Source organism: Corvus kubaryi, unplaced genomic scaffold (genome assembly GCF_017639235.1).
Source record: "Corvus kubaryi isolate FWS band 111438036 unplaced genomic scaffold, C.kubaryi_AGA036_p1.0 74, whole genome shotgun sequence".
Lineage (NCBI taxonomy): Eukaryota > Metazoa > Chordata > Aves > Passeriformes > Corvidae > Corvus > Corvus kubaryi.
Genome location: NW_024582061.1, coordinates 2,224,645 through 2,247,806, shown reverse-complemented (window position 1 = coordinate 2,247,806; position 23,162 = coordinate 2,224,645). Strand labels below are relative to the sequence as shown.

Below are 23,162 nucleotides of genomic sequence, written 5' to 3'. Positions count from 1 at the left end.
ACCTGGAATGTGGGTTGCTGTGTCACCTGCTCAGGGTGACCCTGCCTTGGCAGAGGGGCAGGACTAGATGATCTCCAGAGGTCCTTTCCAACCCTAACAATTCTGTGATTCTGTGATTTTTTTAGTTAAGGGTAAGAATTCTTCTGTGCCAAGGCAAACCTGCCAAACCCCAGAGTGCTGGGCACAGAGCAGAGCAGTGTGGGCAACACCCATCACCAGCAGCCCTTATATACATGTGTGTCAGGAGTGAGGGAAAAGCCAAGATCAAAAGTCCACAGGCAGCTCAGGCTTAGGAAAAAAACAAGATTAAAAAAACCTCAAAAAACCGCAAGCATAAATGAGAAGGAAACATACTTTAAGATTTGGGACTTACTGTTTTCATATTTGACAGTCAAATCAGCAAAGACATCACGCAGTTGTCTATGACAGAAGAATTGTCTATAAATAAGAACAGCACTGGTCTGTGCTGGTTTCTGAACAAGCCTGTTCTGTGCTCACGCACAAAGCCCAACGTCATCCAAAGCTCTGCACCGAACTCGGCATCGTTTCTCTTGGCTGCCTTTGCTAATTGCCACCAAGATTTAATCTAACACAAGAATGAGGCTCCTATCTTGTGAGAACTGCACCTCAGCACTGTTTCTAAGATCCAGGCTATGGGAAAACAATCCCAATCCAACAGCACCTGCTGCTAGCTGTAGGCTGTATGCTGCACTGTGTGCTTTTGTAACCTAATAGCATTGGTTACAATAGAAGTTCATCTTGTCTGTGCCTGAGCATTTCACCATGTAGGGCACTGGCTGCAAAGCACACAGATGCTCTACAGAAAACACCTTTAGTGACCTAGCACCATGTCTAAGGGCTGATGGTGTCCCACCATTCTCCCTCCCTCAGCTTCCCTTTCTTCCCATTGCAGTGGTGAGGGAACACAGCAGCTGCTGGGCAAGGCTGGCTCTCTCCTAGCCCAGTGGATGTGTCTGCATAGCTTTTGAGGGACCTTGGCTTCCCTGCACCTCAGCAGCCTCACCAATTTGCTTCTGGTCTCGCCAGGGAGACTGAGTGCTTGTCCCACCAGGAAGAGGAAGGAAGAGCAGAAATTTGCCATGGTGGCTGGAGTGGGGCAGTCGTGTTATCCCCAGGATCTCTTCTGCCCTTCTTATATTACAGATCACATCAGCCCTTCTCACTTTCCCATGGTCATCTATGCCTGTCTGACCACAGCAGTGTCTGTGCATATTCTCACATTCACCATCACTACAGTACACCATCCCAGCTTTTCAGGTGAAGAACCAGTTTCCTCACCCTCCAGTTCTGACCACCCCAGCCAGATTTTTAGCATTATTGTTCAGCTTCTTTCTGCTCAGCTTCTTCTACCACCTCTATGTAAGCAAAGGCAGGTGGCAGCTGCAACTTTATCTAATACATAGCAGGGGTAATATCTGTGCTTGCTTTTAGTATTCATTCCCCCTGTTCATTCACCGTGTGATGCAGTTAGTAGGTGACACCTTAATGTTCACATTCTCTTAGGACTTTGTCCTCTAACAGTGAAAATAATGTCACCAGTTTACCAAAAGAAAGAAGCTGGGCTAGAAAGGAATATTTTCTTAAACAAGTGCAGCTGAAAATTTTTGAAGAAACCATCCCACCAAGACTGCGAAATCACAACCGAACATTATGAATTGCCCCAAGATGGCCATGTGATGCAAAATCAGATGGGTGGCTCAGTCTCTTACAACATTCATGTCCAAATAAAAGCCAACACCCAGCAGTATTGACAAAGGGGACTAACTGGGCATGAAGAACAAGACAGCCGCCCATGCCTTGGCATCTAACCATTACAATATATAACCTAACCTGCCCATTGGGATCTCGTGAGGTAATGTACATCTCTAAAAAGAAAATGGATTTTACTTACAGGGAATTAAATAAAAGGTCTCTTTCCTGAAAATAAGGAATATATATAAATAAGGAATATAATCCTTTTATTCTTTAATTCCTTTGGTCTACTTTTATTCCTAAACACTACCCCAAAAATAGTAAGAAAAAAACATAATTAAAAAGAGGAAATGAAAAATTTCCAAGCAAAAACATTACTTAAGCAAGCAATTGCACTGAGACAGCTGAGGGAAGAATGGCCAAGACACCAGACGGGGTCCCAGTAGTAGTACAGGCTTTTCTGTACAACTCCCATTCCACAAACATTGTGTGCTTGGCTGTGATTTGAACAGGATTATTCAGGTAGCAAGGAGTCTTTTACAAACATGGAAATATGTCCATGTCCGTTTAGTCCAGGATATGCATATTAATCGCTTTCATTACAGCTTCCAAAAGCAGATCTCAGAAGGAGGACAAGTCTGACTGTGGGTAAAACCCTATCAGCTTGACCACCAAGAGCTTCACTAGGTGGTTTTCCCTTTGTGTCTGATGCTCAGGAAGAGCCCTTGGGGCCGGCGAGTGGCTGGAGGAGCGGGAATATCCTCTCAGCCCCGCTGGGCAGGCAGAAGGAGGAGGGCGAGAGGAAGGCAGGAGAAGGGCAGGCAGGAGGAAGCAAGGGAAGGCAGGCAGGAGAAAAGGCAGGAAGGGGACAGGAGAATGGCAGGCAGTGAGAAGGAAGGAAGAGAAGAGAAGGGCAGGCAGGAGGAGGGGAGGCTGGAAGGCAGGAGGAGGGCGCGTAAGTAGGTAAGCACGAAGGCAGGAGGACGGCAGGTAGGTAGGTAAGCAGGAAGCCCAGGAGGAGGAGGAGGGCAAGCAGGCAGGCAAGCAGGCAGGCAAGCAGGCAGGCAGGCAGGCAGGAGAAGGAGGAGGAGGGCAAGCAGGCAGGCAAGCAGGCAGGAGAAGGAGGAGGAGGGCAAGCAGGCAGGCAGGCAGGCAGGAGAAGGAGGAGGAGGGCAAGCAGGCATGCAGGCAGGCATGCAGGCAGGCAGGCAGGAGAAGGAGGAGGAGGGCAGCAGGCGGCCCGGGCCCGCCTCCCAGGGCCCCTCCTCCCGGACGTGCCGGGCCACCCGCGGTTCCCCGAGCGGCCGTCCCGAGCCTGGCCACGCTCCGCCGCTGCCTTCCCGACCCCGCGCTGCGGGCGGGGGCAGCCCGAAGGTGTCCCAGGAATGCGTGCCCGTCCCGGGAGCAGCGGAGACTCCTCGACGGGGGTCCCCCGGCTGCCGCTGGCCGCGAACCCCGGCCGTGCCGGAGGAGCCCCGCGGGGACCGGCCCGGGTCACCATGGCCCGCGGGGGCAGCCGCTGGCCGGTTCGCCTGCTGGTGATCACCTGCGTGATGGCCGGGCCGGCCCTGAGCCAGGAGTGTTCCGCGGAGAAGATGGAGAATTCCATCATCGATATAGACTTGTCCCTGCCCCGCGGCGTCCGGGGCGCGGAGCCGCTGCGCGTCCCCAGCGCGGGTGCGTGTGCCCGCGCCTGCTGCTCGGGGCACCGGCTCGCAGGTAACCTCGGCCTCCTTCTCCGCCACTGCCTGGGAGATTAATTCTGGAGTTTGGGCTCGCGGGGTGTTCAGCTGCTGGTGTTCTCCGTGTTCAGCACAGAATTTACCCTCTCATTCAGGCTGCGCTTAGTTCCAGCTTGCGGCTGCTACCTTCTTTTGCCAGTAGATGTTAGATCTTAACGCAAGACCCCGTAGTGTTCAGGAAAATAGTTGCATCACAGAAACGTTAGTTTTAAGCGTTAGTTTTACGTGTTAAAACCTCACAAATCCCGAACCCCGAAGGTGAATAAGCTGTATTTAGTAGACGCACTAAAAGTAGCTGGCATTTTGCACTGTATTTAATTTTAGCCAAGAATGAGAATGCTCACCCTTCTCTGAGACAGCTGGTTTGAGCCAAGCTCTTGGAGCAGTAGGAGGTAGAGCAGGAAGTAGAAATGACAGTGGTGAAGGTGACCCCCCGAAGCAGCAACTAGCCAAGTGATTCCTGGGATGTAATAAGGAAAAATGTCTAAATAATTTTCTTCCTTATAAGTGTATCAAGGAGGTTTTCAGATTTATCAGGATTTGTAAGCAAGAAGTCATTGTATAAAGTGGCGCCAGTGTGGTATGGGTGAGGGGAGGATAGGAGATTAGACTCATAATTTCCCCAACTTTATTTGTACAGGAAAAGGAAGGTGTGACCTTTCATATTTTGGCCCTGGGCCATTCTTCTGCAGTCTTTGGCTGTTTTTCCTGTAGGAATGTTATGTGTTAGTAGTTTTCCTCTTACTCACATGAGGAAAAGTTAACGAACTAGATCTCATTACCATACTGGTATAAAAGTTCTTATTGCTGAAACAGGCATTTATTTTGTTTTGCAGGAGACAAGAAGTGCAATTTGATTATTTTTTATGCTGCAAGAACAAGTACACATCCCAACTGCTACTTGTTTTACTGTCCTAGCACTGAGGCTTGTCCAATGAAACCTGCAACAGGACTTGTGAGCTACAAGATAACTAGAGGTAAATAATAGTGAGAGCCACCAGCTCCCACACCAGATTACTTTTGCACCTATGAACTTTCAGTAGTGACCAGGAACTGCTTGGGGTCGTATTTTTAGTAAAGTATTCTAAGGCAAGCATTATAATTTGAAAATACTGCTCTTTTTCTTTGTGGAAGATGGATGGGCAGGTGTGTGGTGAGCTCCTTTGTGGGCCCAGCTTCCTGCTTGGAATAATGTCCCAACCCTTATAAAATACCTTCACATTAGATTCAGAACTCCTTGTAATTTGTCCTTGCTTAAAACAAAAAGAAGCTCCTTCCATCTAGAGATATTCAAGAAGGAAAATTTCCTGTACATAATGCTGAAAAGTATCACCAAAACCAAGGGAAATACCATGCCCTTGTAGCCAGCTGTGTATTGAAAGGACCTGAGCTACACTGATGAATAACTGGCAGTGGTAATCATTATTTTCTGCTTTCAGTTAGGGAACCTGAAGTACAGAAGCAAACTTTCTAAACTCAGAGCTTTATGGCATGTGGGGTGCACACTCGGGAACTTCTTGCTCTCTGGCCTACGCTGTGGGATTTTTAACAGCAAGGCCTACTTGTTGATTGACATTGACTTGCACCAGACCTATTTGAACAGCTCAGATAAGAAACTGATAATTAGACTGTCCTGCCAAGAGTTTACAAGGCAGTTTCTGTGTGGCTGCTTGAGAGACGGAACTTTTGCTGAAAAAGAGAACTTTTCCGAGAAGAACTATGCAAGGAGCAACAGTGTGATATATAGAAAGATTACTCATATAAAGTTACCAAGTATTTTTGTGCAAGCACAATCACACAGGAATTGTGCAAAAGCAATGTGCAACAAATGAACTGCACTTCTGTAAAATTATGACTATAATTACACTTTCCTCCAGCTCCTTCTCCCCTAGAAGAACATTGGGGTTTCAAACAAAGAAACAAATGCAGTCATGCTTGTGCTTTTGTTGGGCATGTAGTGCAGTGCTGAGTGAACAATTTGATTGCATATAGCACCTCTTTTTCATTTTGCACATTTTAGCTTCTGTGAACATTTAATTGTGGAAAGATTATGCTAGCTTGTTTAATGTTCCTAATAAGTTTCCAAAGGTAGCACCGGAGCGGTGTCAGTACCAACAAATGTTTCAAACTTTGTTCTTTCATATGAGAATCTGTATGTGGTTACACTGAAAACCAAGCTAAAAGGGGGAAAGATACTTTAAAAATTATTTATTTCAATTCCAGTGCAGTTAACAAACCTTTTTGTTTCAATAATAAAAAGAGATGAGTAAGAGTCAGAACTGCTTGAGAGCTTTCCCTTTTAAATGTTCTGTACAGCAGCTGAATAGTTATTATGTATATATTATATATTTTTTCTGTATTTTTATAAATATAATTATAAAATTATATATATATAATATGAATTAACAATTAGCCAGTCTTTCCAAGAGCTCATGCTCAGCCAAATACTTTCTATAATACCTGTAAATCAGGTAAATACTGTAGAAGAAATACTGTAAAATCAGGTAGCTTTTAAGATTATCATTTGTATGGTATTTCTGCCACAGGACACTGTTATGTGACTAGGCTTGAGGCCGACAGCTTTTATGACGTAGAATATAAATGTCACTGTGCATATTTTAAAGAAAGCAAATTTCATTAGTCAGTATCTCTTAGAGCCCCCTTATATAAATGTTTCTAAGGAATACAAATAGAGTATGCCTACAGTAGTCAAAAATAGATTTAATAATTAAATACCCGTATTTCTGTTTCCAGACATCCATGCCCCAGAGGATAAATCCATCAAAACTGAGAACTTTTCTTCAAATGATTATTCTTTGCCTTTGGATGCTGGCACCATTATTTCTCACAGTCAGAATATCCACCAGAATCACACTGCCAGTTCACAACAATCTGTCTTTCATCAGGCTTCTGAACTCCTGAACCACATAGGCAAGCATTTAGACAACATGGAATTTCATACAGTTTTTCCTGAATCTCCGAGAGCAAAAGAGTCTGAGAGCTTAGACCTCATCTCAAGGAAGAAGGGAGTTAATCTGCCACCAAACACGCCTTCTGCTGTTCCAGTTGGAAACCCCACTGCTTCATTCCCCACCACTACTCAGGCAGGCGCTCCCGAAACCAGCAGTGCTTCTCTTCCTCCTCTGCCTACAAGTGCTGCCCAGCTGGAGTCTCGTACAACCTCTCTGCATCCTGGTGCTGCTCAACCAGCTACAACCCCCCCCACCACAGCTGCCTCTCCACCTGCTGCAGCCACTGGAGCTAAACGTGGTGTCCCTGTCACCAGCGTCGCTGTCACTCATGTTCCTCTTTCCAAGCCCACAAATTCTGCTTCTACTTCTACAACCAAGCAAGTGACCACAAATTCTGGATCTGCTACCACCCCATCAAGGCTAAGGACTCCAGCCATGGCTCCTGAGCCAACAGTTGTCTCTTCCAGTCATACCAGCCATGTGACCCTCCTCTCTTTTCCAGGTTTCACTCTGTCCAGTGATTCCCCTGCATCTTCCCAAAATGACCTTTGGGGTTCTGACCCATCTGACTCAGAACGCTCCCTGTCAGAAGGTGTTCTGAGAGGGAAAGGTGTTTTTCAGCTGGGGGAGAAAAGCAGCCTTGTAGCAGCTTTGCTTTTTGGGGTGATATTCTTGTTGCTAGTTATTGTGCTGACCGGGAAGAAAATACATGAATCTCTTCAGAAGAGGCATTACACCAGGTTGGATTACTTGATCAATGGAATGTATGCTGATGTCTGATTGGGAGAGGGAATAAAATTTTGAGGAGCATCTCTCACTTTTGAGAGGAGAACTCTGAAATGGAACAGTAGATACTGAAATCTCAGAAGAGGATGGATTCCATTTTTTCCCGCTAATGGGAATGCAGGAGACAGGAGATGGGTTTGGTGGGGAGAAGAAACGCTCTGTCTATGCTGAAATATAACGTCTGTCATGTTTGATTTATTACTAAATCCTGAGAGTAAACACTTAAATCCAAGCTAAGCTAAGAAGGTCTTATATTTAAGGAGAAAAAGCATTTCATGAGCTTAATCTGTACTGTGATAAGCTTAGTGAAATAGAAGTACACCTAATAAATTGAGTACCTGTGCAGCACGTGGGCGTTTTCAGTGCTATTTGCACCAAATGCCAGAGTGTTACATGATTGCCTGGCAATCCTATTTACCCTATTTGTAGCGTTAAAGGAATACTTAGTAATAGAGCTTTGCATCTAAATGGTTTTAGGTAAAAAATATGACATATGGCATAATTTAATTTTCCTTATCTAAATATAGTTTATGGTTATATACATATCTTTAAAGTTCTTTTTCTGCATACATCACAGGTCTCCTTAAAACCACATACTGCAAATGTGAGTGCTCTCAAAGCACACTCTCTTCAGTTCTAGTGTCCCCTTCATGTGACTGGTAATAAGCATAGCTGCTAATTAACAGTTGGTCTTGATGATATTCGAGGTTTTTTCCAGCCTAAACAACTCTATGATTTTAAGTTTCCCTGACTCTTCAACAGGGAGAGTCAATGGGAGCACCTACTGTGACACAACTTCCAGTTCATGTTATTTAAATTTCACTTTGCATACACTCAGTCTAAACCTGGTTTTAGAATGAAAGACAAGATATCAAAGTATTCATGTCAGGTGGCATAATCAACAACAAACGTCATGGCAGAGAAGGAAGGGTGCCTCATGAATGCAAGGAAACAATTCTATTACAAAATAAGAAATAATAAAAAATAAGAGATTCTTAGATCTGTCAAACTTAGTGTGGTGGGAAGCAAGCGTGATCCAAAAAATGGCCTCAAGGCAAGTTTTCTGAAAGCTCTAAATAACTAAACGCAGAAAATTCTCTGAAAATTTCATTATTCAGAGATCAAAGAAAAGTCAGTGTTTCTTGTGTCAAGAACTTGAATTCTTACTATATGGAGGCTGCAAATTGCTTTATATACACAAAACCAGCTGGTCTGCTACATTGTTTAAGTCTGACAATGGTTAAAAGCAAAGCATTCTGGATAACCTCTTAAAAGTGAGCAAAATTACAGAAGAAAAGTACCTCAAATTTATCAGCTTATTTGTTGACTGCGCTTTGTTTAACCTCATTTTCTTTTATTTTCTTTTTTTTTAATAGCTATTTTCAGAGGTTTCTGGTCAAGGAACATGACAAGGAGGAACATTTCTGGACAATGAGTTCACAGAATGATAAGTACTAGGCCTAGCTGTAAAAATGCAGATGCAGATCTAAGGTTGACCATAATTTTCTCTCGTAAGAACTGCAACCTTCATGAGAAGCTTTCTATGTTGCTGGTGCCATCACAGCAGCTTAATGCAGGAGAGGTGCTGAGAACAAGCCCTGAATCCTCACTGTGCATTTCTGCTGCAATAAATAATTTGTTGGAGGGAAAGGTGGTTGGTATTAATTGGTATGGTTACAGTACAGTAGCAAAACACTCAAGAGAAACCAGCAGATGTATCTCAGGGTTGTTCAGAGCACAGGCTCATTCAGCTGGAGGAGGGGCATTTTACAGGGGCGTGTAGTGATAGGACAAGGAGGAATAGCTTTAAACTAAAAGAGAGAAGGTTGAGGTTAGATATTGAGAAGATATTCTTCCCTGTGAGGGTGCTGAGGCTGTGGCACAGGTTGCCCAGAGAAGCTGTGGCTGCCCCATCCCTGGAAGTGTTCAAGGCCAGGTTGGATGGGGCTCTGAGCTACCTGGGATAGTGGAAGGTGTCCCTGCCCAGGGCAGGGGGTTGGAATGAGATGAGCTTTGAGATCCCTTCCAACCCAAAGCACTCTCTGATTCTACAGTGTGGCCCATGTGATCAGGAACTGCCCTCCAGCCCATGCCCAGCACGGTGAGTGGCAGAGGTAAAGCTGAGAGGTGCACAAGCACCATCACTCATTTGGTGAGGATGCTGACCTCTGTGGCCTTTCACAACATTTAAGTAAAACAAACAACTTTAAATGTTGTTACATGAGAAATCATTTTTTGTGCTTGAGCAAAGAGAGTAAGGTACTAGGCAGGTGTACTGAAACACTTTTGTAAAATTATTTTTCCCACCCATTTGTCATGTTGGATTAAGAACTAATGGGGAATTAATTGATAGCTGACCAGTTTGGATCTTTCTGGCGGGGCCTTTACAAGCTGTGTTTGAACACTAGAGGGCAACAACAGTTTATTAAATAAAATTGACAAGTTTTGAGGATTTTTGGTGATTTTAAAAAATTTAAATTAGTTTGGGTTTTTTTAACTTTCCAAACTATGGCTATTTCATTGCCAGAAGGTTTTATAGGAAAGCTTTTTGTTTATTGAAAGGTTCTGGGTGGAGGATTATATACACATATTTTTAAAACTTCTTACTATATCATATAATGTAGAAGACAACAAAACTAAGCATAGTCTCTAATGACATTGAATTGGGTTGCATTATTAGTCATGTATTGGCATTTCCAGTAAACAGAGAAGGAGAGAGATTTCCCATCAGCATTCTTTTGACTATGATGCTTTATTATATGCATTTTTGGAGCTTACTTGTTTGCCTGGATAATGCTCTTGTATTATGAATCAAAAAGCAGCGAGACAAAGTAACGAAAAAATCCATCCAGTTTGTTACGCTTTCCACCATTAAAACTTCAGTGCACTTTTCTGTTTTTCCATTGACATCTCCTGTGGTCTTCACTGTGCACCACACATGGAATTGGATCATCAATCAGCATGCTGTGATGACAACCCACACACTTGGAGTGGCTCTTTCTGAAGGTAACCAGTTATGTTATGGCAAGAGGCCAAAAGCTGATTGCCTTTTGTCACCCGGAGAGCATAACAAATTCTGTAGCTGCTTGTGTTCATGTTGGTGCTTTATAGTGCTAAGAAAACATAAGGTGTGTAAATAGAGACTGTCATGAACAAAACTGTTTTGTGGTATTGTACAGTAAGACAAATAGCCTAAATTTTATAACCAGTGCAAACAATCATAAAGAAAGACACTGTCAATCTATTTGAGATGGATGAGAAGGGTGCAAAGTCCCTACCTCAAAGGGCTGCAAACTCAGCACAGTGTGTTCTCTGCAAATAGTGCTTCAGTTCATTTTAACTCCTGTAGGAGTAGGAAACACTTATACTCAGGATTATTTCAAGTAAATTCCTAACCAACTAACAAAATCTAACAAACAAGGAAATTAAACCACCAAAAAAAAGAATTACATGAGAAGGCAGTTTCAAAACTGGATCTTGTTTTCCCTCCTCCTGCAAAACCATCTTAGTGGATTTGAATCTGATGACATGCTTTGATCCTACCATCCCACACTCCATGCCAATAAAAACGTGGAGTTTAAAGTGCCCGTACTGCAGTCAGCAATTCCCATGCAGCATCCCATCATACAGAGAGCTATACTTCTGTAGACTTTTTTCTGTCACCCTCCTGAAATGGGCCTAGACAGCTGTGCTCTCCCTGTGCATTACTCATCTTCTCATACAGGTAATGTGCTTCTCTACATTCCTGTTCATTGATAGTTGTGGGATAGCTGCATCCCCTCATCCTTAAAAAGTCTTGCACATCCCTTCAGGAGTGTACATGCTGTTCCCAGATGCTTTCCCAGCATCTTGATGGGTAGGTCCCCTGAAGGGCTAGGATATATTGAACATTTTTCTTCCATCTTCAGAAAGTCTACACTCACTCTTAATCTCACAGTCTAAATTTGGTTTTTTTCCTTTAGGTCTCTACACTTCTTGAGGGTGTCAAAGTGCAAAAGCATAAAACTGCTGCTCTTTGTCTCCTTTGTGTTTGGTATTATAAACAATGTATAAAAGTATTTTTAAGTTCCAGTACAACTATGCTGGATCACTGTTTCCTGTATACTGTCTCACTTAATGAAAAAAAAAAAAAAAGGCCTGAGGGCTATGCATTAATTTCTCTTCTGTTTTTCTCTTACTCCTCTCCTTCCATCCTATAAAATGTCATTTTCTTAAGTGGCAAGAGTTTAGATAATCCATGTTCAAGCTGTTGCGATCCCTTTTCTTTTTGGTTCACTTTATTTTAATAGAAAATTGACCAAGAAAATTTAAAATTCTGGTATACCAATGACACGCAGGAGTAGTAACCAGATAATTTGTGCACTCTGTATTTTTTCAAAGAAATTTTGGAAGCAGTTAACATCTAGAACAGCTGGCTAAACCATAAGGAATGTTTTGAAACATTTGCTGATTTGAACAGTCACTCTGAAGACCACAAAGGTGTTTCATCGTAATGCTACGATGGTAAGTGTCGTGGTTAGACGCTGGCTAAGCACCAGGCACCCACGAAAAGAAACACCTACGTATTTTCCTCTGCTATGGCTGAGCAGAGGAAGGGGAATTGAAAACCTCATTTTCATGAGTTAAGGATTATTGAAAAAAAAGAACCACTTTAAGGCAAAACAGGTTCAAAACTGAACAGTATAAAGATTTATTATTAACAGAATTGAAAGTAAAAAGGGTAATGAGAACCAAAGCAAATCTTCAGAACACCTTTCTTTCCCAGTCCCTCCCTCTTTCCACCGACTGCGCAAGAAAAAAAAATGGGATTTTGGTCAATATTTCACTTCTTAAAAATCTTTCTTCAGTATCGTCGAGGAAAAGAGTTTCTTCTGCTGTGCCATGGGATCCTTCCCACGGGAAATAGCTCTCTGCGAACTTTTCTAGCGTGCTTTTAACTTCCACAAGCAGCCGTTCCACCTGAACCTGCTGCAATGTGAATCCCTCCCACAGGCCAAGCAGTCTTCCCACAACTGCCTAGTGTGGGTCATTGAAGTTGATGGGGTTTAGTCTTTTAAGGATGAGCTGTTCTAGTTTGGAAGGGAAGGCTCTCTTCCTCTGTCTCTAAAAGTAAGGGTAATCTCTCTCTGAGTTCCTTGCTAGATTACAGCTTTTCAGCATCCACACACTCCAGCATGAGTACTGCTCTTCACGGGCTGCGCGTGGATCTGTGCACCCCTCCATGCACCTCACAAATTCAAGGGAAACAGTTTGTTATATTATAGTCCTCACCACGGCTTGCAGGAGAATCTCAGCTCTGGTGCTTGGAGCACCTTCTCCCTCTCCTTCTTCTTCACTGACCTCGGTGCTGCCATGTTGGTTCTCCTCATGTGTCCTCACTTTTCCTCTGACTTGGAAGAAAGTTGGTGTTTGTAAGTTGCAGTTGAGAGGTTGATCTCATCTGGGCTCCGCACTGGGGAATTGCTTGCCATGTCTCTTGCTGCTGGCCACGTGGTCCCTGCTGGCACCGCACAGCCAGCCCTGGCCTCGTGGTTCTCACCGGTGCCGCACGGGTGGCTCCAGCCTCAGAAGGGCCCTGGCCACACAGTCCTGGCCTTGGGAGGGCCCCAGCTGTGAGGACCCGGCCTCGGGAGGGCCCTGGCCACGCGGTCCTAGCCTTGGGAGGGCCCCAGCTATGGGGTCCTGGCCCCCGGTGGCCCCCGCCGGCATGGGCCCCAGTGGCAGCCCCATCACCCCTCAGGAGAAGAAAAAAGAGAGCTTCCTGCGGTTTTTCCTTTCTTAAACATGCCCTCACAGAGGTGTTACCAACTTGTTTAATTGGGCTAGTGACCTGCCCATCCGTCAGAGCCTTCAGCGATTGGCTCTGTGCTGGACATAGAAGTTTCGAGCAGCTTTTTTCCCGCCCCCACCAAAAACCAGGCTGTGTTAAACCAACCCAGTAAGGATGGTTATGTGAGGTAAAATAACTCCTTGTAAGATGCTTTGGTACCAGCTACCTCAGAGTAGCAGCTGAATTCTGGCTGAAAGTTACCAGGAACATCACCAGGGTTTCTCTGTGCTTTACCCTGAAGAAAGGATGTGATCAGTGGAGCTTAGACTTTGACACTGTGACTTTTGCAACAATTCTCAACAACACCTAGATGGAAAATTTGCACAAAGTTTAAACATACATTCTTGTGCTGCGAAGAGGGTGGAAACCCCCTCACTATGAGACAGACTTCCTATAGGCTTGCCTGCTGTTTAATTAGTTTCTGGGTAAATTTTTCTGTTTGCTTTTATGAAAGAACCTTTTTTCCCTACCCCAAAACCCAAGTTCCACTGACACTACTGAAATCCTTGTGTGTAAGGATTTGGATCCTACAAGCAAGGTTTTTTTGATCCTCCAAGTAAGGATCCAGATTAGTTTGGGTCCTCTGAGTAAGCTGTGAATGAGATGATCCCTTTATTTCAGTGGTCATGTGTCTTTGTCAGTGCAGCTCCCATTGGTGTCAGTGGGAGGTCCTCCAGCACATATTTATGGCTATAAGTCAAGTCCTCCCACTTAGAGGCTCATTAACTGTTCAAAACAATTGCCTTACAGGATGACAGAACTTCTCAGCCCAGAGTACTGAAAGAATCTGTAGAACATTTTTCCAGCTGCCTCTGATTATTTAACTATGACAGTGTTGTCCTTCTTTTGTTCCAGGGCACAAAATAAGGAGTTCAAATGTTTTTCCACCATGTGATAACTCAGGCAGTACTCCTGGAAAGACTTCAGATTTGGCACATGCTGTATGTAGCCTTTACAGAGTGCTCTGGTTTAGAAAGGGCAAAAAATAATTTGCTTGTGAGATGCAGTCTTAAACCCATGAGAACAGCTCACTCTATGCTTCTCACTGCTAAACAAGATACAGATGTGGCTTTCCTACACTGACAAAGCATAAAGCAAGGGTACACCCCATTCAAGTGAACATTATAAAGGATGGTAGAGTTTGAAAAGTGAAAGCCTGAATGCTGAAGTCTATCCACATGCTACATCTAGCAGAGTTGCTACATCTGGCCACTTTTCCAGAAATATGCCGGACACTCCATCTCAAGGGTGAGTTTAAGCGTAGTTAAGTGCTGGGATGTTTTTGCAGCTGCCAAAAATGAGTATCCTTGGTGATGGTAATGAAAGTTATTTCAGGAGCATTGACAATAGCAAAAACAGCAAGCAAAGAAGTGTCTGTGTGCTGCAAGCAGGTACAGTACAGCTCACTTCCTCATGCCTGGAGCATCTTCTGACTCTCTAAACCATCAGGCATTTGGAACAGAGAAGAAGGTTATCGTGGGCAGAAAACAGAGTAAAAGTGGGAAGATACAGCAAGTGACTGTACAAAAGAGATGCATGGAATTTGTGGGAGACTAGCTTTCCAATATAATGTAAATTAATTTATTTTTGCTTCTGTTCATGTGATAATGAGACATTAATCAGAGTTTATCAATGCATGGTAAATGTCAGTTTCAGAAAAAACATAATAATAAAAAATTTATATGTTTAACACTTCCAAATCTAGCTTTTCAATGCCGCAAGTGCCTACTCTTAGGGCAGTGGGGGCTGTGAGGCCTGTGGGGTCAGTGAGGGCTATGGTGGCTGTGAAGGGTGTCAATTCTGTTAGGGCTATAGGTGCAGGGGGTTTGGGCTAGATGACCTTTAAAGGTCCCTTCTAACCCAAATCATTCTGTTGTTCTATAGTTCTATACTCCAGCTGAGGGGTAGTATACAAAGGGGGAGCAACAGCTGAACAACTGCTATGCACAATGCCCTGCAAACATTTTTGTCTCCTATCTTTAAGTGGTTTGGGTTGGTGGTTCCCATTGTTTTGGGTTTTTTAATATGGTGACTGGAACACCTTTTCCTGTACTGAATGGTTTACTGCCACAGTGTACCTTAGGCCACGCATATCCTAATTGTTTCCTCCTGTTAAAGTGCCAGGATTCTTAAACCACAAATGAAGATAGGACTCTAAATCATAGTTCCTTTCAACAATTAGAGCTTTGGTTATCGTAAAAGAAAAAAATGTTTTGGGAAAATAGCACTTTAAATGTATTGTTCAAAGAAAAGATTTCTTAATATGCCAAGATTAAATGGGGATTTTGCTCTGTGTAAGCCCTTTTCAAATTGTTGTAAAAGTATTAGATTTTCCACAATTGCAATAAGGAAAAAAAATTAGAAGTTGCATTAACTTCTTTAACTTTATGAGTCAGGGCTATTCAGACAACATTCCCTGTCTTTTATGCAAAGATCCATGTGACCAAATACTGTCTTTGTGGGTTTGACTGGGGAAAGGGTAGAAAAAGGAAGGATGAGGAATGGATTGGGTAGCCTCACTCTAACCACTGTTTCTTCTTGAGAGGAGAAAATATAATCTGATTATTCTGAAATAGAATATTATCATCTTTCAAGAATACCTTTATAGCAGCCACTACTTTTAAAATAAATATATTCGAGGGCTGGGTCTGACTTTCTCTGAGTTCTCCTTTGTCACTTATCTACATTTAGTTGCCAGCTGTATTGGAAGAGTCTTTATTGAAATCTACACTGTAAGGAAATTATTCAAAGAATTAATGAAAATGGAAAGGCAGTGAATGACACTTCAGCCCTATATAATTGCCTCTTCCATCCCCTCACCACATGAAGAATGAGTTACAGGCCATAAGCCACAGAAACCTTTATACATGGAGTCAGTGCAAGCTAAAGGACCCACATGCATCTGTGCCTTAACAGGCAATGCCTTTTGATTAGTTGATTTAAAGTTGGTTTGATTTTTTTTTAAGATAAGAATTTTGTTCGTTGAAGTTTACTCATGCAAGAGTGACATCGTGCTCTAGGGTATTCACAATAACTTTTATGATACTGAAATAAACTGGATATGTTTCATGCTATTTTTTCAGACCTTGAAACATTCCCCTCAGTGAAACATAAAATTTATCAAATCCAGTATGAGTAATAGTTCTGAATTGTCAGAGGCATCCCTCTTTCTCTGAGAAACCCTGGCTAATGGTAGTTTAATTAAAATGTTACCAAGGATATGCCTTCATCTTTGTTTTTAATAATTAATTTATTCATCAGTTAAGAGGATAACAAAGATTTGGGTTTTCCTTTAAATAATAAATTGTTCCAACATCTTGCATTTGTGCGTCCTTACCTTACAAATCACTTAGAAGAGGAGCACTTCATTAAACATCACAGACGTTAAACCTGAAGATTAACCATTAGAGGGCAACCTTTCCTGCTCTGAGGAACTCGGTGTGCTTTTCTAGCCTATTTTGAGAACTTGACTAACAGCTCATAAAAACAACAGCCCTGAAGAGATATCATGGTTGATGCTCCACATCCATATTCTTGAGGTGTTTAGTGTCTTTGCTGAACCGCAGACTAATCTGTATATGAAGATAAAAATAAAGATAAAAATATCGACATAAATATAACATGAACATGGCTATAAATATGAAATGCAAATAGGAAATATAAATATGACTCTTCCTCATGAAGTCTGAATGAAGAGGGATGAGTCTCTTTGCTTGCCATAAACCGCACTCTGTGGTACAGTACTTTAGCCCAGAAGTGGCTACTGCAGGTGGCAAATGAGCTCTTCTCTACACACACAGTGTGTCACACCTTGCACATCACATACAGACTGAAAACTGTTGTAGGAAAGATTGCTAATTATTGTGACACAGTGACTTACCTTTCTTGACCATAGGCATAAGTTCTAGTCACTAGGCCCTGTGACTAAAACAGTGCAAGAAAATGTACAAGGCTTTACCAGTAACTAATTTTTAAACTTCAAAGGCTGCAGTGCAAAGCAGAATTGTTAAATATTGTGCATATTGCAAAACGCTGAAGGGGTTTGAAAGGCGGTTAAAAAAGAAATATTCTTAAATTGTTGTTGCTTAAAAGGCACGCACGTTATGGTTAATAGAGCCCAGATGCTGACTGGTTTTGAAAAGCTGAGCAAGCTAAAACAAAATAGTGTTTTGGTGTCTGTCAGCCTGAAATGTGAGCTCTTTTAAAAGGATGTTTTTGCTGTATCAACATAGCATTAAAGCACTTTACAAATTTTAGAACAGTAACTTTCTCAAATGACATTTTTATAATACGGCTTTGAAATGTAGCCATGGCTAGATATTCATAAGGAAAGTCCTGGACTTGCCCTGTGGTCTGGTGGGCAGTGCCAAATTAAAATCAGAGGCCTGCATGGTTCACACTGAAAAATATGACCACTGAAGAAGCGTATCCTCAGGCAGTGCTGTTTTCAACTCCCTGGGAGACGGGAGAGGAGAAAAGAGGTAGTAGGTAGACAGCCTGACCTTGAATGCACCATCAGCGGGAGTCCAAATGCTCCTCCAAAGGCATAAAGAAAATGCCCAAGCCTTCCAGGTCATCTTATTCCATATTTCCCTGTGGGGATATTGCTGGATTTCTGTTAGACTAGCTTGCCTGTATGGGCTGCTGAACTCAAGCACCTTCTCCTCTGTGAAGTTTTTGTTGTAAGGATTTTTTTTAGCCACAAAGAAATGCAGTTCTCATCCTGGGCTCCAGGCAGCTTCTTCTGGTAGAGAAGATGGGAAAGAAAGAATGGGTATTAAGCGGGGGGAGGGGAGAGTGGGGGGTAACAATAAAATAGTACTGAAATGCAAGGAGAAAAGGCAACTCTGTATGTGATAAAAAAGGGGATTTGATGGGCTATCTGATGGGAAATTACCCCAGAATTAGTGGAAGTGGTAATTTTTGCTGTGGTTTGACTGTGGTGATAGTAATGGCAAAAACAAGTCAGGTTTTATGCCTGGAGAAAATTTGCTGGACTAGAGACATGAGTGACTGTTCAAGGAAATCTGCTTGTAAGGCACCTGTATCCTGGGAAAAAGGTGCAGTTCATATGGTATGAGAGGAAAAAGTGAGAAGGAAAACATGATCACTGAGGGAGGTGATTCTGTTCCCATGAGACCCCACCTGGAGTCCTGCATCCTGCTCTGGGGCCCCCACATGGGAAGGATGTGGACTGGCTGGATCCAGAGGTGAGGCACAAAGATGAGCACAGGGCTGGAGCACGTCTGCCATGAAGACAGGCTGAGGGAGTTGGGGTCGTTCAGCCTGGAGAAGAAGAGGCTTTCAAGCCTTCTAGTGCCTGAAGGGGGCTTACAGATGGAGAGGGGCTTTTCACAATGGCATTAGTGATAGGACAAGGGAGAGCAGCTTCCAGCTGAAAGAGGGCAAATACTAGGAAGAAATTCTTTATTATGATCTGGTCCTCTATTCATTGAAGAAGGAATGCCATGGTTAATCCATTGCACTCTTGGAATAGGATAAACTGTGTCAGGCATTTCTATCACATCTATTAGAACTGACCTTGTTTTGAGGAAGAGTTGGATGAAACGTTTTTCTTTATAAACTGTATGACCTGGGCAATGTGGCAAGATGATGATGATGTCACAAGTTAGGGTGTCCTGTTTTATTCTGTGAAATGGTTGTAACAGGCATCATTGGATGGCAACATTCCATTCCATTTCCCAAGCTCCTTTGCTGCAGACTTTCCTGCTGGGGGCATGAGGACTTGAGCTTGAGTTTCAGTATGAAACCCTGGCCCTTTTGAAATCAGTGAGAACTTTACTATTGCCTTAAGAGGGACCAGCATTTCAGCACGCTATGCCCATTAATTCTTGTTGAAACATTCAGTGAGAAAGCTAGTTATGATAGTGGCTTCTGTGATGTGGGCAGCCACAAATTCGTTTGCTGAGCATCCATCTTCTTCTAACAGCTTTCACTCATTAGGGACTTTGGTTCTGGTTCTACAGAAGATCCCATTGACTCCACTCGAACTAGGGGCACAGTTCAAAAGCAGAGTGACTTTGGCAGCCACTGCTGGTTTCATGAGCACCAGCTGCTGTCCTTTGCTGTCCTGGGGCTGACACAACTGCTTGTGAAGCCGGGCCACCGACTAAACCAGGGAATTTAACCAAGTATAAAAACAATCCTGTGAAAGCTCTTGTGTCATTGAGCCATCATCCAAGTTCAGAGGTAAGGGTAAAGCTGTCCAAGTTTCTCAGCCTCAGCTGGATTTGAGCCAGCAAACCAGCGTTTCTAAGGTGAATGAAAATAACTGCAACCAACAAGGGGAGCTTCTTACTAAAATAAAAGAGACATTCCCTCTCCACTTACTTTGACTTTAGGCTCAAATAAGGGAACATAATCATCTTAGAGAAATCATGCCTGTTGGAGGCTTTTTTGTGTGTGGTAATCTTCCCTCCTGTTTTACTTTGTAAAAGCCTCTGCTATGGAGTTAATTCTACATGTATGAACTAGAAGTAAAGCTTACAAACTTTTAGGAGATAGACTTGGTCTTGAATCCTAAGCAATGATGGGGAAAAGGGTTCAAAAAAGACCATTTTTGCAGGGGGTAGTGATCAATGGCTTAGAGTCCTGATGTACCTCAGTGACAAGTGGTGTCCCTCAGAAGTCCATATTGGACCAGCGTTCTTTAAATATCTTCATTAATAACACAGAGGAAGGGATCGAGTGCAGCCTCAACAGCTTTGCAGATGACACCAAGCTGAGGGTGCAGTGACACACCTGAAGGACAGGCCAATCCAGAGGGACCTGGACAAGCCCCAGAAGTGGCCCATGAGGTTCAACAAGACCAGGTGCTGGTGCTGCACCTGGGTTGGGACAGCCCCTGGTATCAATCCAGGCTGGGGGTGAGCAGATGGAGCAGCCCTGGGAGAAGGACTTGGGGGTGCTGGTGGTGAGAGCTGGACATGCCCTGGCTGTGTGTGCTGGGACCCAGAACCCCCCCGTGCTGGGCTGAGCCCCCAGCGTGGGCAGCAGGGGAGGGGGGTTCTGCCCCTCTGCCCTGCTCTGCTGAGAGCCCACCTGCAGAGCTGCCTCCAGCCCGGGGAGCCCAGCACAGGAAGGACATCAGCCTGTTGGAATGAGGAGAGGAGGGGAGAGGAGAGGAGAGAGGAGAGAGAGGAGAGAGAAGAGAGAGGAGAGAGGAGAGAGAAAAGGCTAACAAGATGATTAAAGGGATGGAGCACCTCTGCTGTGAGGAAAGGCTAGGAGAATTGGGATTGTTCAGCCTGGAAAAGAGAAGGCTTCAGGGTGACTGTCCTGCTTCCACCCAGGAGGGTTAATTTTTGTAGTAGCCAGGAGAGGTCATGGCAAGGACATGGCGGTTATTCTATACACCTTCTGTCAGTGCTAGGGGTGAGGGGAAGGGAATCTCTTCTGAGGAGAAGGGGTTCCTTCCAGCTGAGTAACCGAGTTGAATAGAGAAGTGGGGAGGCACGGGTTCTGAACCAGAGGGAACAATTTATTGTCTGTTGTCGGGGTTCCCACAGTGAGCAATAATGTTTCATTTTTGTACTCTCTGTCATTACTATTGTGCTCTTACTATTTGTTTTCTTATCTCATCGCTATTTCCAGTGAATTGTTCTTATCCCAGCCCATGATCTTTGCCTTTTGTGCCTCCAATTCTCCTCTCCATCCTGCTGCAGAGGGGAGAGGGAGGATGGGGGAGTGAGTGATAGTGCATGGTTTGGAGAGTCTCAGTGGGAGCACTAAATTGGAGAGCACCATTCCTAAACCATGACAGTGACAGGGAGACTTCCAGTACATGCAGGGAGCCTACAAGAAAGATGGCAAGGGACTATTTACAAGAACATGTAGTGATAGGACAAGGGGGAATGGCTTCAAACTGAAACAGGGCAGATCTAGACCAAATATCAGGAAAAAACTTCTCTGTGAGAGTGGTAAGGCCCTGGCACAGGCTGCCCAGAGCTGTGGCTGCCCCATCCCTGGAAGTGTTCTAAGGCCAGGTTGGACTTGGACTTGGGAGCAATCTGGTCTAGTGAAAGGTATTCCTACCCATGCCAGAGGGTTGGAAATAGATGTTCTTTAAGGCCCCTTCCAATCCAAACCATTCTGAGATTCTAGGATTTTATGATACTTGGGCTGGAATAAACAGAGGAGGATTCTAGGCAGGCTGTGGGGAAAAGAGCTAGGCTGAGGAGGGTGAAGCCAATTATCATTAACTAACTCAGAGGAAACCCAAGGAGGAAAGGGTTTGAATTACAGAAAAAGAGCAAAATGCACCAGTGTGAGGGATGACAGTATATAAGTGCTCAAAAGCTAAAAATAAAACCAGTCACCTTGGGCAGCAGGGAAGACATCTTTAAGAGTCAGAACAACCAGGCAGGGGATCAGGCTCCCAAGGGAGACAGTCAAGACACCAGAGTGTTTCCAGCAGAAACAGAAAAGATGTGAGAGGGAATAGCATGTGGAGAAATAGGTTTTTGTGATGCAGGGGTGCAGGCTTGAGGTTTTCCTTAGTTGTGCACTGTATGATTAAGATACAAAGAATTCATTACGGATCTGCCATACTTCTCAACAGGTTAATGACAGATCATGCAACACTACAAGTATGGAAAAAGTATAAGGAAACACTATGAGGGGAAAAAAAACCCCAAACCCCAAATCAACCACAACCTCATTTTCCTTTTTGATTCCAATTAAACAGTGAAAATGAATATAAAAGTGTGCTCCTTTTGCCTGCTGCTGCAAAATCTATTGGTGACAAACAAGGGTTGGATGCAGGTTCTCTCTTCTCCAGGGTACCGTTTTGTATGGCAAGTCCTCCCATCCATTATCCATGTGGATCTTGCTCAAGTTTGCCGATCCTCCCAACTTGACAGCACAGTAACAGAGGAAGTTACTTCACCCAGCAGACAGTCAAGGACAAAATTTTGTAGTGTAGACCTGGCCTTAGGCAGATATTGCTGTTGAGCTGAATTGTTTACACTTTCAAAATCTTTTTTTGCAACCTTGAAGGTTGGAAACATACTTCATTTAAAAAAACCCCTCTATTTTCTTCTATTTTTTAATTTTTTCTGCAGTAAAAGCTGAGTCTGATAATATCACATGACACCAGGAGCCCTTTAGAATCAGCCTACAATACCCAGGCCTTTAATCTGGCCCAGATGTTATCTCCTACTGTAATAACAAGAAAAGCTATGAAAATATATGTTGAACAGCTACGAAGGTAAAAGCTAAATGTTTCTCTGAGTTTCTAATAATCCTGAAAATAATACCGATTTTGGAATGTAAGTACCTCAAATGTTGCTCTAAACTGTTCTGCTTCATATCATTATTCTACTCACCAGCTGTCACATTCTGTGAGGGAGGGAGAACGTGCTGTAGACGTTTAGACTTAATGAAAACGTTTAGACGTGTTGAAATCATGAAGTAGATTTTCTAATCTAGAGGAAATGCGAGAAAGCTGCATTTTATATTGTTTATTAGGAACGAACAAAGAGAGTAAGGAGGGAAGTTTTTTTTCAATTGAGGGTGTATTACAAAATCTTAACTTTTTTAGCCTTTTCAGAAAGAAAAGGGTATGTTTACTTGAATGCAAGAGGGGGAAAAGACTAAGTTATGTTTAAACACAGCACACTACCCACTCATATCATTGATAACACTGCTCTAAGCAGCACAAACCCAGCCCACCACATTTAGTTTAGCAAGGGGGACAATAACGCACAGCACCCCCAAAAGCGCTGGGAAATAAATCACGCATCATTACATCAGCCGGGCAGCAATTCCTGCTGATAAGGGACGCCTGCTCCCTCTGCTCTGGGGAAGACCGGGATTTATGGCGCTTCAGTCTGCACTCTGGAGGGACGGACCGTAACTTCATTTTGCCACACGGCCTGCCTGCCGCCCGGGCGATGCTCTGGCTTTACAGCCCGTTCCAGGAGCGGGAGCGGGATCGGGATCGGAGCCTTTGTGCTGCCGCTCGGACGCCGCCGCAGCTCTGTGGCAGAAAGTAGTCCCGTCCTCACGGGCCAGGGCCGAACCGCATCGCAGGCGGCGGAGGGGGCGAGGGGAGACAAAGTAGTCCCGCTGGAATGCGGCCGCCCCCCACCTCGCCCC

The 23,162-nt window shown here is 43.8% G+C and overlaps 1 protein-coding gene across 1 annotated transcript; it reads left to right on the top strand.

Annotated features, from left to right (window-relative positions):
• The first annotated feature begins 2,980 nt into the window (after nucleotides 1–2,980).
• Nucleotides 2,981–7,561, top strand: MANSC1 (MANSC domain containing 1). The gene is made up of 3 exons (XM_042051034.1): nucleotides 2,981–3,432; nucleotides 4,292–4,432; nucleotides 6,210–7,561. Exons 1-3 carry the CDS (start codon nucleotides 3,099–3,101, stop codon nucleotides 7,205–7,207), a joined length of 1,473 nt encoding a protein of 490 aa, XP_041906968.1. The 5' UTR covers nucleotides 2,981–3,098; the 3' UTR covers nucleotides 7,208–7,561.
• Nucleotides 7,562–23,162: the final 15,601 nt, after the last annotated feature.